This window comes from Hypanus sabinus, chromosome 2 (genome assembly GCF_030144855.1).
Source record: "Hypanus sabinus isolate sHypSab1 chromosome 2, sHypSab1.hap1, whole genome shotgun sequence".
NCBI lineage: Eukaryota > Metazoa > Chordata > Chondrichthyes > Myliobatiformes > Dasyatidae > Hypanus > Hypanus sabinus.
In genome coordinates this window covers 95,180,230-95,194,645 of record NC_082707.1, presented here as the reverse complement: position 1 = coordinate 95,194,645, position 14,416 = coordinate 95,180,230, and the positions used below count along the sequence as shown (strand labels likewise).

The window sequence follows — 14,416 nt, the reverse complement described above, 5'->3', positions numbered from 1 at the left end:
CCCCCCCACTACTTTCAAATCTCTTAGTATCTTTCCTTTCAGTTAATCCTGACGAAGGGTCTCAGCCCGAAATGTCGACTGTGCTTCTCCTTATAGATGCTGCCTGGCCTGCTGTGTTCCACCAGCATTTTGTGTGTGTTGTCCAAAGTTTCAATGTCGATTTAGGAATCGGATGGCAGAGGGGAAGAAACTGTTCCTGAATCGCTGAATGTGTGCCTTCCTGTACCTCCTACCTGATGGTAACAGTGAGAAAGTGCATGCCCTGGGTGTTGGAGGTCCTTAATAATGGATACTGCCTTTCTGAGACACCGCTTCCTGAAGTTGTCCTGGGTACTTTGGAGGCTAGTGCCCAAGATGGAGCTGACTAGATTTATAACCACCTTTCGGTCCTGTGCAGTAGCCCCTCCATACCAGACAGTGATGCAACCTGTCAGAATGCTCTCCATGGTACAACGATAGAAGTTTTTAAGCGCAATTGTTGACATGCCAAATCTCTTCAAACTCCTGATAAAGTATATTTTTTAACTTGATTTTTAAAAAAAGACTAGGCCAGCCTTTTTCTCAAGACAAAAGTCTTTAAAACCTGATAATAACTTGTTAAGAATTTTTCTGAGGCTATCTGAGGCCCAGAAGATGGAACAAATGATTTATTATATTTAAACTGAGGCCTGCTGATGATTTGTAAACTGCTAACTTATATCTCTTTCTAGTGTATTCTGTTAACTTTACAAGCTCAGGCAATATTTTTTAACACTTGTATCAAAACGCATAACAAGTTTAGATGCACAAACTTTCAACCAGCAAGCCAGTTTCACGTACACCATAGAATAGTAAAACAGTACAGGCCCTTCAACACTGATCTTGTAACCTACATCAAGATCAATCTAATGCTTCCTTCTCCACTTTTCTTTCAACCAGGTACCTATCTACGAGTCTCTTAAATGTCCCTAATGTATTTGCCTCTGCTCCTACCCCTGGCAACATGTTCCATCCTTCCTATAATCACTGATTTAAAAAAAAAGATACCCTCTGGAATTTCCCAAGGGGGAAATGGAAATTATTGCCATTCCAGCCGTGGGAAATAGGCACCGGCTGTTCACTCTATCCATACCCTTTATCCTTAAACCTCTTTTATATCATCTATCGTTCTCCTTCTCCAAAGAGAAAAACACTAGCTCATTCAACCTCTACTCATTTGACATGCTCTTGAATCCAGGTAGCATTCTGATACATCTCTGCACCCTCTAGAGCCTCCACATCCTTCCCATAATAAGACAACCAGAATTGAATGCTCCCAAGTATGGTCTGACCAGTGTTTTATAGAGCTGTAACATTACCTCATGGCTCTTGAACTCAATTCCCTTATTAATGAATGTCAACACACCGTACACTTCCTTAATTACCCTATCAATTTGTGAGACAATGTTAAAGGATCTATGGACATGGGCCCCAAGATCCCTCTGTTCCTCCACACTGCCATTAACCTTGTACTTTGCTTTCACATTCAACCTTGCAAAGTGTATCAGTTCACACTTCCCCACATTGAACTCTTCTCAACCCAGCTCTGCATCCTATTATTGTCCTGTTATAACTTATGACAACCACTTGCATTAGTCACAACACCATGAGCCTTTGTGTCATCAGCAAACTTACAAACTCATCCGACTTCCTCATCCATGTCATTTATAAACTTCATAAAGAGCAGGGTCCTAGAACAGATCCCTGTGGAACCCCTAACTCCAGGCAGAATTCATTCCATCTACCACCACTGCTTTCTGTGGATAAGCCAATTTTGAATCCATGCAGCTAAGTTTCTCTGGATTCCAAAGCCTCTTGACTTTCTGAATGAGCCCACTATGCAGAACCTTTTCGAGCACCTTCCTAAAATTTACTGACACCTCAAGCTCTGCTCTTGAAGAAGTCATTCAGGCTCATGAGACATGAACTGCCCCTCACAAAGCCATGCTGACTATCCCTATCAGCCTATGCTTCTCCAAATGCTCGTAAATCCTGCTTCTAAGAATCTTCTCCATTAGTTTGCTCGACAATGATGTTAGAATCACTCTATAATTCCCTGGGTTATCCTTATTTCATTTCTTGAACAAAGGCACCTCCAATCCTCTGGTACCACTCCTATATTGAGGATGCAAAGATCATACCCAAAGGCGCAGTAAATCTCTTCCATTGCTTCCCATAGTAACAGGCTCAGGAGATTTATCTATCCTAATGATTTTCAAAAGTTCCAGAGCATCCTCTTTCTTAATGTCAACACATTTCAACATACTGGCCTGTTCTATATTGTCCTCACATTCTTCCAGATCCTGCTCAATGGTGAATACTGAAGCAAAGTATTCATTAAAGACTTCCCCTACTTCCCTGGCTCCAGACACGTTTCCTCTCTTATCTCCGGTCTGCCCTACCTTCACTCTAGTTGGCATTCTCCTTTTCTTTCTGTATTTGTATTACACCTTGAGGTTTTCCTTATGTCTACTTGCTAAGGCATCCTCGTGTCCCCTTCTAGCTTTCCTAAGTCCGTTCTGAAGCTTCTTTCTGGAAACCTAATTACTCAAGAGTCCTGACTGATCCTTGCTTCCTAAACCTTAAGTATGCTTCTTTCTTCCCCTTGGCTAGATGTTTTACTCTTGTTAACCATGGATCTTTCACCCTACCATCCTTTCCCTGCCTCAATGGGACAAGTACTGGCTGTCCATCTTATCGAATGATGACAGGAAACCTGTGTGGGAGAGTTTTTTTAAAGTGGAAAACCATTGCATGGGGCAGTTCCACTCTCTTGACCTTGAAAGTCTGGATCCAGTGGTACAAGTAGTCATCACAACTTGAGTGCATTATATGACCTTGACTTCTGTGCCTCATCATGCTCTTCACTCTCAACAAAGTGTTGCAGAACTGCCTTTCTGGCCATTGGCTCTCACTCTTGATCTCATCCGTCCAGTCCGCAGGAGCTGATTTTTCATTCTAGGGTAGGCATGTCCCTATCTCATTAGGGTATGATGCCACTGGTTACTCTCACCTGGTTTAGCTCTGGACACCCCATACACGTCTATCCAGAAACCCATGCAAGTTCTTCCTAAATAACCTCCACATTTTCATTGGCAATTTCCCTGAATACTTTTTCCATTTTATGCTCCCAACTTCCTGCCTAATAGCATCATAATTCATCCTCCCCAATTAAATGGGTTTTCATACTGGCTGCTCCTATCCCTGTATGAGGCTATGGTAAAGGTTAAGGTTTAGCAGTCACTGTCACCAAATTGTTCATCCACTGAGAGATCTGTCACCTAGGCAGGTTCATTGCCTAGTGCTGATCCAGTATGAACTCTCCTCTCATCAGCCTCTTTACATATTGTGTCAGAAATTCTTCCTGGACACACTAAACAAATTCCTCCCCATCTGAGCAACAAACACAAAATGCTGGTGGAACACAGCAGGCCAGGCAGCATCTATAGGGAGAAGTGCTGTTGAAGTTTCTGGCCAAGACCCTTCATCAGGACTAACTGAAAGGAAAGATAGTAAGAGATTTGAAAGTAGGAGGGGGAGGGGAAAATGCACCAGCATTTTGTGTGTGTTGCTTGAATTTCCAGCATCTGCAGACTTCCTTGTGTTTGTCCTCTCCATCTAAGGAAGTAAGGAAGTTCCAGTCAATATTAGGGAAGTTAAAGTCATCCATGACAACAACCCTGTTATTTTTGGACCTTTACAAAATCTGCCTCCTGATTGACTCCTCAGTGTCTCTGTTGCTATTGGGTGGGATAGTCTATAGAATACTCTTAATAGAGTAATTTGTTCCATTCTTGTTTCTGATTTGTACCCACACAGACCCAGTACATGATTCCTCCACTTGTGATTAACAGTATCACTTGCCCCACCCCCCCATTTCTTACCTCTCTCTATGTCCCTTTTAAACATCTAAAAACAAGAACATTGTGTAGCCATTCCTGTGCTAATGGCAGTCAAGTCTCTGTATTGGCCATGTACTGATCCATGCTTGAAGTTCATCATCCTTGTCTCTGATACTTCTTGCATTAAGCATTTCAATCCATCCAACTGACTGCATTTATGCCCTCTTCACTGCTTATCCTTTCTTGTCGACTCTACACATTGTATCACCTTTACACCAGACTCTCCATTTCCCATAATTTTGTTCCACTTCCCACATTTTATCCATATTCTTGATTTTTTTTTCTCCCCTCGAGTATTCAACTGAGAATCTTTTTAAAGGCTTCTTTGAATTTATTTTAATTTCACCTTAACAAATGATAGATTCCCAATTCTAAGCCCTGGATGCATAATACGATTTCAATCTTGTACTTTCTTTTGCCACTTGTGTTACTGGAAAATACTTCCCTTTCAACACACACAAAATGCTGGAGGAACTCAGGTGGTCAGGTACAGACAATGTTTCGGGCTGAGACCCTTCATCAGGACTGGAGAAAAAAGATGAGAAGTCAGAGTAAGAAGGTGGGGGAAGAAATATAAGGTAGTAGGTGATAGGTTAAACTGGGGAAAGGAGAGAGCTGAAGTAAAGAGCTGGGAAGTAGATTGGTGAAAGAGATAAAGATTTGGAGAAGGGGGAATCTGATAGGAGTGGACAGAAGGCATTGGAAGAAAGGGAAGGAAGAGGGAGTTGGTGGGCAGGTAAGGAGATAAGGTGGGAGAGGGAAGTAGGAATGGGCAATAGTGAGGGGGGGGCAAATACCAGAAGTTCGATAAATCGGTGTTCATGCTGGAAAGCCTTCCGTCTACTTTCTGTTAAAGGCTTGTTTGTATCATAAATAGTCTGCAGATTCATTTTAACATGCTCAGAAGCATTACAAAATATTTGGGGCATTGTGGTGCCACAGCTAAAAGAACTGCTTCTGCCCTTCGATGATATGCCTACTTATCCCTCATGGGTAAGTCAATGGTGCTATCTTGGAGTTGAGGTTAATATGAAGAGGATAAAAAGATATTAACAATAGTGGGTTCTTAATAGTTGGTGTTGCTGTTGTTCCTGTGTTTGTGATTCAAACTCAAAGTAAAGAAACTCAGTGGTCAATTTCTTTAAATAGTCTGAGGTACTATCAACACAAACGCTTTCTATTCCTATATGTCTGATTTCATTTCAGCGGCCTAACTATTACAACAGAATGTGAACTTTGCTTTAGTCACTTCTGGTAAAAATCTGCAACTGAAGCCACATTCTTTAAAAGTGCTTTCTTATATTCAGTTGCAAGATCATTTGATTGTTCTAATACTGAGATCACGTGGTGGGGGAGGAGTAGTTTGGGGGTACAATTAAATAAGTTTGGAATAAGAATCCTCATGATCATGCATACTTGCTGCCTGATATTTGTGGTACCCTGCTTTCTCTAAATTAGAGAACTATTGAAATCTAAAAATCTTAAAATCCTGTGATTTCTCTGAATACTTAAATGGAGATATATTTGGGAGGTCCATGAACTACTTCCACCAGTGTTTGTGTTCTTGATCCTCACTCATTGAAAGCACACATTCTACAAGGCAAGATAATTTGTCAGTTTAATTAGATGCCTTTGGTGCCAGTGCTGGCACCCAACATTCGGTTTTGCCTGTTCCTTCTAAATAGGGTATCATTGTTCACCATGATTTTGAATCAGTAACTCTGTTCCTCTTTCAAAGTTGATGTTGAGTATTTCCAACATGCAGTATTTTGTTTCAGTAGTTATTTTTCTCAAGATTGTTTGATTGAACCCTTTGGGACTCATGGGCCTGTTGTCCATCTTAATATGAATCCTTATTGAACTGTGATAAATCTTTATCTACATTTTCCCTTAACTTTATGCTTGCTGTAACTTTCTTCTTTATAGTGATAACTTTCCTCTTTAAATTTGCACTTCTCATTAGAATCTACCTCCATCCCTTATAGTAGAATTTGTATTAGGATCTGCTTGGATCTCCCCCAATGTAACATGTGCCACTTGTTCCACTTAATTCCTCCAAACTAGCTCTCTATTCCTGATCAGGTGGAACATTTCTAATCAAGGCAGTATTGTGAGAAAATGATTTTTGTAGCACTTAAAATCAGGCAGATATCACAATATCATTGTTGTACTGTTTCAATAAAAGTAGCAGAATTGTAGTATAATAGAACTTAATGATGTTCATTTCAGTCTGGATCCAACCTTTGCTACATTTACATCCAAGATACAGTCTAGAAACTCATACAATACAATAGCTAGCACATTTTTAATCATCACGGTGTTTAATAGCATTATGGTTACAATATGTAGCTAGATATTCTAGTTGTGGCTTCATTTAAGCTTGTTTCTTGAGAGATGAGTGTAACTTCATTCTCAGGCTCATATCCATTCACTTTGTATAATTTCAGAGACGAAGTACGAGCTCCAATTCCACAAAAGCAAGAAATTCTGGTGGAACCTGAACCGTTATTTGGTGGTAAGGTGTTTCAAAGGAAACAGTTTTGTTAAGGTTGTTTATATGTTTAATAGTATAATTGTGTGTTGCAGGCTTCCAGATGATTTAAAGGATTGAGGAAGCTTTGATGATGCAGGACAAATGTATGTGTCTCTGTCCTCAGTCCTGTTAATTCCTGGTATTTTGCTGCTACACCCTGTTTGATTGTTTGGGTGAGACAAGTAAAATTAATGAACTTGTAGTTAGGGCTCTTCTTGGAAAGAGATTACAGAATGATTGAATTTCTCATACAGATGGTGGGTATAAATAGTTTTATCTAAAAATTTTATATTATGCCAAAACAAGGGAGACTCTTAACAGCAAGAGGGAGGAGTTGGCTGGGATAGACTGGGGACATAGGATATAGAGAGTGTTGAAGAGTTTCACCAAGATTTATCATGGAGCTCAACAGAAGTATGTTCCTGTTAGGAGCAAGTAGAGTAAGGGTGGGAAGAGTAGTGGTAAATTTAAAGTAGTGGAAGACTTTAAAAAGCAGCAAAGAACCACTAGGCAAGCAGTAAGGACAGGGAAGTCCCAGAAAGTGCTGGAGGAACTCAGCAGGTCAGGCAGCCTCTATGGAGAGGAATAAAGAGCTGATGCTTCAGGTCGAGACCCTTCATCAGGATTGGAAAGGAAGGTGGGGGGAAGCCAGAATAATAAGGTGATTGTAGAGGACAGTGGACCATGAGAGAAAGGGAAGGAGGAGGAACACTAGAGAGGGAGGCAACAGGTAGTTGAGGAGAGAATGGGTAAGGGGGATCTAGGGTGTGGGATGGAAAAGAGTAAAAGTGGGAGGTGGAGAAATTACCAGAAATTAGAGAAATTGATGTTCATGACATCCAGTTGGGGATTACCCAGAGAGATATCCACTGTCCCCTTGTATCAGATTCCTCCTTCTTCAGCCCTTTAGCTCTTCCACCTATCACCTCCTAGTTTCTTAATTCATCTTCCCTCTCCCACCCACCAACCTCCCCCCTCACCTGGTTTCACCTTTCACCTGCTAACTTGTACTCCTTCCCCTCCCTTTCCTTATTCTGGCTTCCTCCCCACTCCTTTCCAGTCCTGATGAAGTGTCTCGGCCGAAATGTCGACTGTTTATTCCTCTCCATAGATGCTGCCTGGCCTGCTGAGTTCCTCTAGCACTTTGTGTGTGTTCCTCAAGCTTTCCAGCATCTCCAGTATCTCTTGAGTTTATAAGGAAAGGGAAAATAAATTATGTAAGTAAACTAGCACAACATATGAAAACAGATAGTAAAAGTTTTTATAATTTTATAAAGCAGAAAAGGGTAGTTAAAGGGAACATAGATCCTTTGGAAAAAAAGGGGGAATTAATGTTGAGTTATGTGGAATGTCTGAAGCCTTGAATGGCTATTTTTTGTTGGTCAGCAGAGGATGTATCTAACATGTTAAAGAGGGATCTTATGGAGAGGTGAAGAGCTTGATGAAATCACTATCACTAAAGATGTGGTGCTGCGCAAACTAGTAGGCTTAACGGTGGACAGGTTCACCGGTCCTGTTAGAATGCAACCCAGGGTATTGAAAGAAAGTTATAGCAGAGGTATTTGAGATAATTTATAACAGTCCTCTGGACATTGGGCAGGTCATGGCCGATTAGAAGACAGTGAATATTCTGCCACTGCTTAAAAAAGGAAGTAGGAAAACAGCAAGTAACTATAGACCAATCATCTTAATGTCTGTAGTCAGGAAGATGAAACAATCATTATGGAAAAATTAGGCGTTTGGATAGAATTGGTTCCATCAGGCAGACACAGTATGGATTCAGGAAATGCAGGTCCTGTTTGACAAACCTACCAGAGTTCTTTGAGGATATGTTGAGCACAATGGATAGAAGAGAACGGGTAGATGCTGTGTACTTGGATTTCCAGAAGCATTCGATAAGGTGCAGTGTTAAAACCATATCCTTAAGATAACGATACATGGAGTTATGGGTAACATATTAGCATGGATAGAGGATTGGTTAACTACTAGAAGGCAGAGAGGTGGATAAATGTGTGCTTCTATGATTGTCAGTCAGTGGTGAGCAAAATGCTGCAAGGGTCAGTACTGGACCCACAACTATCTGCAAAATACATTAGATGTAGATTTAGGATGGATAAGAAGAGGAACTACTTTTCCTTGAGATCAGTGAATCCCTGCACAGGTAAGCAGTAGAAGCCACCTCATTAAATATATTTAAGACCCAGGTAGACCCATAGTAGTGGAACTAAGGGTTGTGGGACAGATCCCATAAGGCTTTCAGTCAGATCAGTCATAATCTTATTGAATGGTGGAGCAGGCTCAACAGGCCTGATGGCCTACTTTTTTATGTTCATTTTCTGAATACTTGATAAAGTTTGTATTTAACTCCTACATGTCTAAAACACCACCTCAAACATCTAAAGGTTGACACCAGTTTCCCTCTTAGCTTTCATCCTTTGTGGGATGCCAAGTCTACCGCCTCTGCTACCCTCATCTTTGATCTCTTCCTCCACCTGCTTTCCTCCTCCTCTTCGTCCTATGCACCCACTTCCCCTTTTGCCACAGAGCTAACTTCCATGTTAATTTAATTATGTGCTGTTCATTATAGCTTGTGTATGTTGCAGTAAATTTGGTCAGTTTTGCCTTTATGTTAACTTTAAACTATTTAGCAAAGTTTTATTAAAATTTGCAAACTGCTTTTGATACACTCTGATCATGTTCATGCATTTCGCAGCCCCCAAACGGCGGAGACCTGCACGCTCGATATTTGATGGATTCAGAGACTTTCAGACTGAAACAAGTGAGTATTTTATTTTTGAATTTGAAGAACTATAAAAGTGGGAAATAACTTCAACTTTTGCATGCATTATTCATGATGTGGAAGTTTGCAAGGGAGAAATGCACTCAGTTAAACTCTAAAAATGCACTTCAGAAATTTCAGTGCTTGCTGTTCATTACTATTTGCTTCTTGAGTCAGTTAACTTAAAGGCAATAATTAAAGCTCAAACATTGGGTTGCTATGCACTTTGTGAAGTGTCCTTAATTTGGAATTTTTTTCTTTAAATTGGTTGTCTGGTACAATTGAGAGCTACCACAAGTCCTTTACTCTGCTGTGCTACTGCTCCAAATGGTCCTGTATGATCGTCATTTAAAGGGTCAAATTCTATAATCTAGTGCACCAAACAGTTGTTCCTAAATTTGTGCAAGGAGTATGATTTCCTTAGTACTTTTATCACTTAAGATTTGGTTGATGAGTTGCTGTCTGTAGTTTGGATCCACATTCCTATTTAATTCTTCATGGTGGAACTTGAGTTGTTTGTTTGACATTTATTCACCAAGAGATAGACTCATCTTGGTATCAGAACGAGCTGCTTGTATAAATCTGATGAATCTTCCTACTCTGTTCTCTTGCCCTATGATCTTTCAATGTGTTGCTAAAATGAGATGCTTTTCAATACAGTGGATCAGCAAGAGGTGGACTTAGTTGACTGGTATATAACTCCTAAATCTGATGTATTTGGCTTGGCTAGGAATTTAGTTTGCAGATAGACCACAGCCAACTCAGTTGTAATACAATTCAAGAAGAGAGCTTGGAAATGAGGTTTCATCTTTATATTGCCTACTATTACATACTAAAACTTTGGCAGCAGAGTTTGAAGGCTTGGGGAACGGAACTGCAAAAAAAAAGCCAGGATGCCTTTCTACTTAACTGCTAGTTCCTGATTAGCTGTTTTGTCCAACAACCAACTATGTGGCATTCTTTTCTGTCTTCACTGACTCCCTGATTTTCCAAACTTACATCTGCCCCAAATTTTCCTCCTTCCTGCTACACCTCAACACCCCAAAAATACTTTGTTTTCTTGATCCTCAATTCTAGCCTAATGTATTAGACCCATCTGCCATCACTTCGTCAAGCACTTTTGCTCTGACCACCAGAACACCTTAGATTTCCCAGTGAAGAGAGTCAGCAGCTTCAAGTTCCTCCATGTCAAGATCTCTGAGGATCTAAACTGGTCCCAACATATGGATGTAGTTATAATGCAGGCAAGACAGTGGCTATACTTTTATTAGGAGTTTGAAGAGATTTGGCGTGTCAACAAATACACTCAAAAACTTCTATAGTTGTACCGTGGAGAGCATTCTGATAGGCTGCGTCACTGTCTGGTATGGGGGAGGCGGGGGGTGGGGCTACTGCACAGGAATGAAAGAGGCTGCAGAAGGTTGTGAATCTAGTCAGCTCCATCTTGGGTACTAGCCTACAAAATTACCAGGACATCTTTAGGGAGTGGTGTCTGAGAAAGGCAGCATCCATTATTAAGGATCTCCAACACCCAGGGCGTGCCCTTTTCTCACTGTTACCATCAGGAAGGACGTACAGAAGCCTGAAGGCACACACTCAGTGATTGAGGAACAGCTTCGTCCCCTCTGCCATCTGATTCAAAATGGGCGTTGAATCTTTGGACAATACTTCACTTTTTTAATATATAGTATTTGTGTTTTTGCACAAAAAGAAATAGATTCACAAAAAGAATAGATTCTTTTAGATCTATTGGATATACGTACTTGATTTACTTGTTTATTTATGTTTTATGTTTATTATTAGTATTATTTTCTCTGCTAGATTATGTATTGCATTGAACTGCTGTTGCTAAGTTAACACATTTCACGTCACATGCCAGTGATAATTAACCTGATTCTGGCCAGCCGTTTTCATTCCATTTCCTATTCCCACACCAGCAAGTTTGTTCATAGACTCTTCTACTGCCAAGCTGAGGCTAGATGCAGAACAGCACACATCCTCCTTTTGTAGTTCCCAACCTGATAGCATGGCCATCAACATCTCTACCTTATGGTAACCAATCCTCTCTGATTCCACATCTTCACCCCATTTTCCCTTGTCAAACTGACCCCGTTATCTCTTACGCTTCACCACTTCCTTCCCTGTATTTCATGGTTCACTGTCCTATCAGATTCCTTCTTTAACAGCCCTTTGCCACTTGCACCTGTCGCCTCTCAGCTTCTTAGATCATTCCCACTTTCCCCCACCCCACTTGTCTATTTACCCCCATCTGCAACCAAAGCTACCAATTCTTCTCCACATTCACCTCCCCATCCTTTTATACTGGCTGTCCCTTCTTTCTGGGTAAAGGGACTCCATCTGAAGCATCAGCTGTCTTTTTCCACCTGACCCAGTGAGTGTTTTTGTTTTAGATTATGTCAGTGTTTGCTGTGTTTCGATATGGAACACTATAAAATTTTCCACTGTTTTCAGTGAACAACTGAGAAGGAAAGCGTGCTTTCACTTCTGTAGTTGACTTAGAAGATTAGCTCTCATCTCTTTTACCACTGTATATTTATTAAAGCAAGTGGCTCACAGTCAACCTTTACAACTGAGCGTGGGAAGGTCTGGGCTTGTTCTTGCTACTCATAACCTCATTCTTACTGTTCACAACTCCCCTCATCTTTTCTCATTACACTGTGTGATGCTAGATTCTTTTCTTTGAATAGAAAATTACTCTTCCAAATTTTTTAGCAGAATTGAGCTGTCATTTATGATTTGGATTTGACTTAACGGTTGCTAAAATACTCGAATAGGGCTAAGCTACAATTTTTGGCCCTTTCTGCTGTTAAAACTTAAACTGGACAGCATTTGTAGGTGTACAATTGAACACTGACATCAAGTTATTGCTGTTTGAGCCATTCTTATTCTTCATAAATTTGTCTAATGCTAAAATACTGAACTTTCAAATACATTCAGTGTATGTTTGTTTTTATACAATAGGTCCTCAGTAAATGTACCAGTAAAAAAATAGAGCATTCAAGATCTTCATATATTCAACTTTTCTTGCCTCAAATTTTATTTTCCTTCCTGCAGATAATTTTGTATTGATTTAAGTATTATGAAACACCAATTATTCTAATCTCACTGAGGTTGAAAAATAGGCTTGATCAAATGTTCCAAGTGCATGTGTGCTAAATTTTATTTACAGAATTTGCTTCTGTATAACTTAAATGAATAGAATTTCATCATTGTTTAACACACATACTCTGCTATGTAGCAATTCAGATGTGTCTTTGAACATCTGCTCATGTTTCTGAGGATTCTTCATGAAAATTTGGTATTACTTGGTCTGCACAGTGCCAGATCACCCATAGAGGGCAACAGTCTGCTTTTCCTACTTTGCAATTTACAATGTACTTACCTGTACTGAACTTTGTAGGGAAGTTTAAAGGCAATAATCTGTGAGATCAAAATTGAAGCCATAACATACCATACAGATATTATCTAAGTAAATGTCTTTGAATCTAAAAGTCTGTAGGAACAACTTTACAATCTTCTTTACCCTTGATTCCCTGCACTGTTACAAGCTCAGCGTTCCCATTTTCCTACAACCATTCATCTTTCTGTCTATAACTTGAGTGGGGGTGGGGGGGTTCTTTAATTGCTACTTTCTCATTAGTAACAAGGCCATCTGTTTTGATTTGACAGCAAGGAAAGTTGAATTAATTGTTTGTATTTCAATGTAGAAAAATGGGGTTTTCTTGTTGAACATGCAGGAAGTGTATAAGGAATCAACTAATGTTTAATGCTTATATGTATGTGTCTTCTACATTTTCAATCCAAAATACTGGAGCGAAGACTTTAAACCCAGGTCATTGACTTCTTGGCACACCCTGATTTTTTTTTTAATTTGACTATAAAATAACTTGTTATGAAATGGCAAGAAGGTAGAAGTGATTCTTTAATTACTTGATTAAAATTCTAGTAAACCGTACCCCATAGAAAAAGTGTTTAAGGTTTTTAGAAATAAAATGGGTGAGAATTAAGTTGTCATCCAACCTGTAATATAAAAACAAAATTTATTTTTGTTGCAGCTTTATAACATCAAGATTGCCATTCTGAGTGTGAAAATACAGTGCACACATTAATGGACTAACACTGTGTGGTGATATGTTTGCAGTCAGACAGGAGCAGGAGCTAAGAAATGGTGGTCCAGTGGACAAGAAGCTGACCACTCTGGCAGACCTCTTCAGGCCACCCATAGACCTAATGCACAAAGGCAGCTTTGAAACGGTGAGGAATTACATGTAATTGCAAATATAAGCATGAATGGAATAGTATTGTTAGAGAGCTGCAGACATTATGTTGCCCAAACTTTGTATTAGCGAATTATGATGTGATTGTCAACACCCATTCTAATAAATGAAAAAAATCTGTCAGCAATTTCTGAGTACAAAACATTTAGTCAAAATTGTTGTTAGTTGATTCCTACTTCACTCAGTATGTGGTTTTGAATCATCTCCGTTGAAATCTGCATTAGTAAGTTTTATTGAGCATTTCAAGTAGTTATGAAATAGTTACAACTGTTTAAAAAAACTTATTAAAATATGGCACAAGCTGTACATGGATAAGAATGCTGTTTAATTCTATCTTTGGCCATAAAAGGCAAGATTAAAAATGTTTGTAATGACTTCCTGTAAATGTTGAATCAGCTGTACATAAATAAAAATTGCTGTGTAATTGTCTTTGGCCATAAAAGGTAAGATTAAAAATGTTTTTAAAGACTTACTAAAAATGTTGCATAATCCATAGGTAAATCATAATTAAACAGCAATTTTGTACTTGGTTGTAAAAATGTATATGTGTGTGTGTGTGTGTGTGTGTGTGTGAATATATAATTGCTTCAAATTTCCCCACATATTTTGAAACTCCACATTAACTTTTCTATCATTTGCTAATTAAGCATCTGCCTTCATTTTGTACATATTCCATTCTGTTTTGCACTTTGTAAAATATTTAAAGCAGTTTAAAAATGATGCATTTGTTTGGATTGTGCTCTTTGGGGAAAATCTTCAGCTTGATTGGCAAACTGCTTGACATCATAGTTTTTGGTGATCCCTCCAGATGTGATATTTGGCTGAAGCCAATATTGGGAAAGATCATGTATGTGCCGTGATGATCGGTAAGTATATGGCATCTTTC

At 39.4% G+C, this 14,416-nt stretch overlaps 1 protein-coding gene across 2 annotated transcripts in view; it reads left to right on the top strand.

Moving 5' to 3' along the window:
• The window catches only part of ubxn7 (UBX domain protein 7), a 107,325-nt gene that overhangs the window by 24,614 nt on the left and 68,295 nt on the right, over positions 1-14,416 (top strand). For both annotated transcript variants that reach the window (XM_059950614.1, XM_059950621.1), the window contains exons 3-5: positions 6,368-6,435; positions 9,167-9,232; positions 13,395-13,507. In XM_059950614.1, coding sequence (XP_059806597.1) covers positions 6,368-6,435; positions 9,167-9,232; positions 13,395-13,507 — 247 coding nt within the window. The remainder of the gene's footprint in view (positions 1-6,367; positions 6,436-9,166; positions 9,233-13,394; positions 13,508-14,416) is intronic.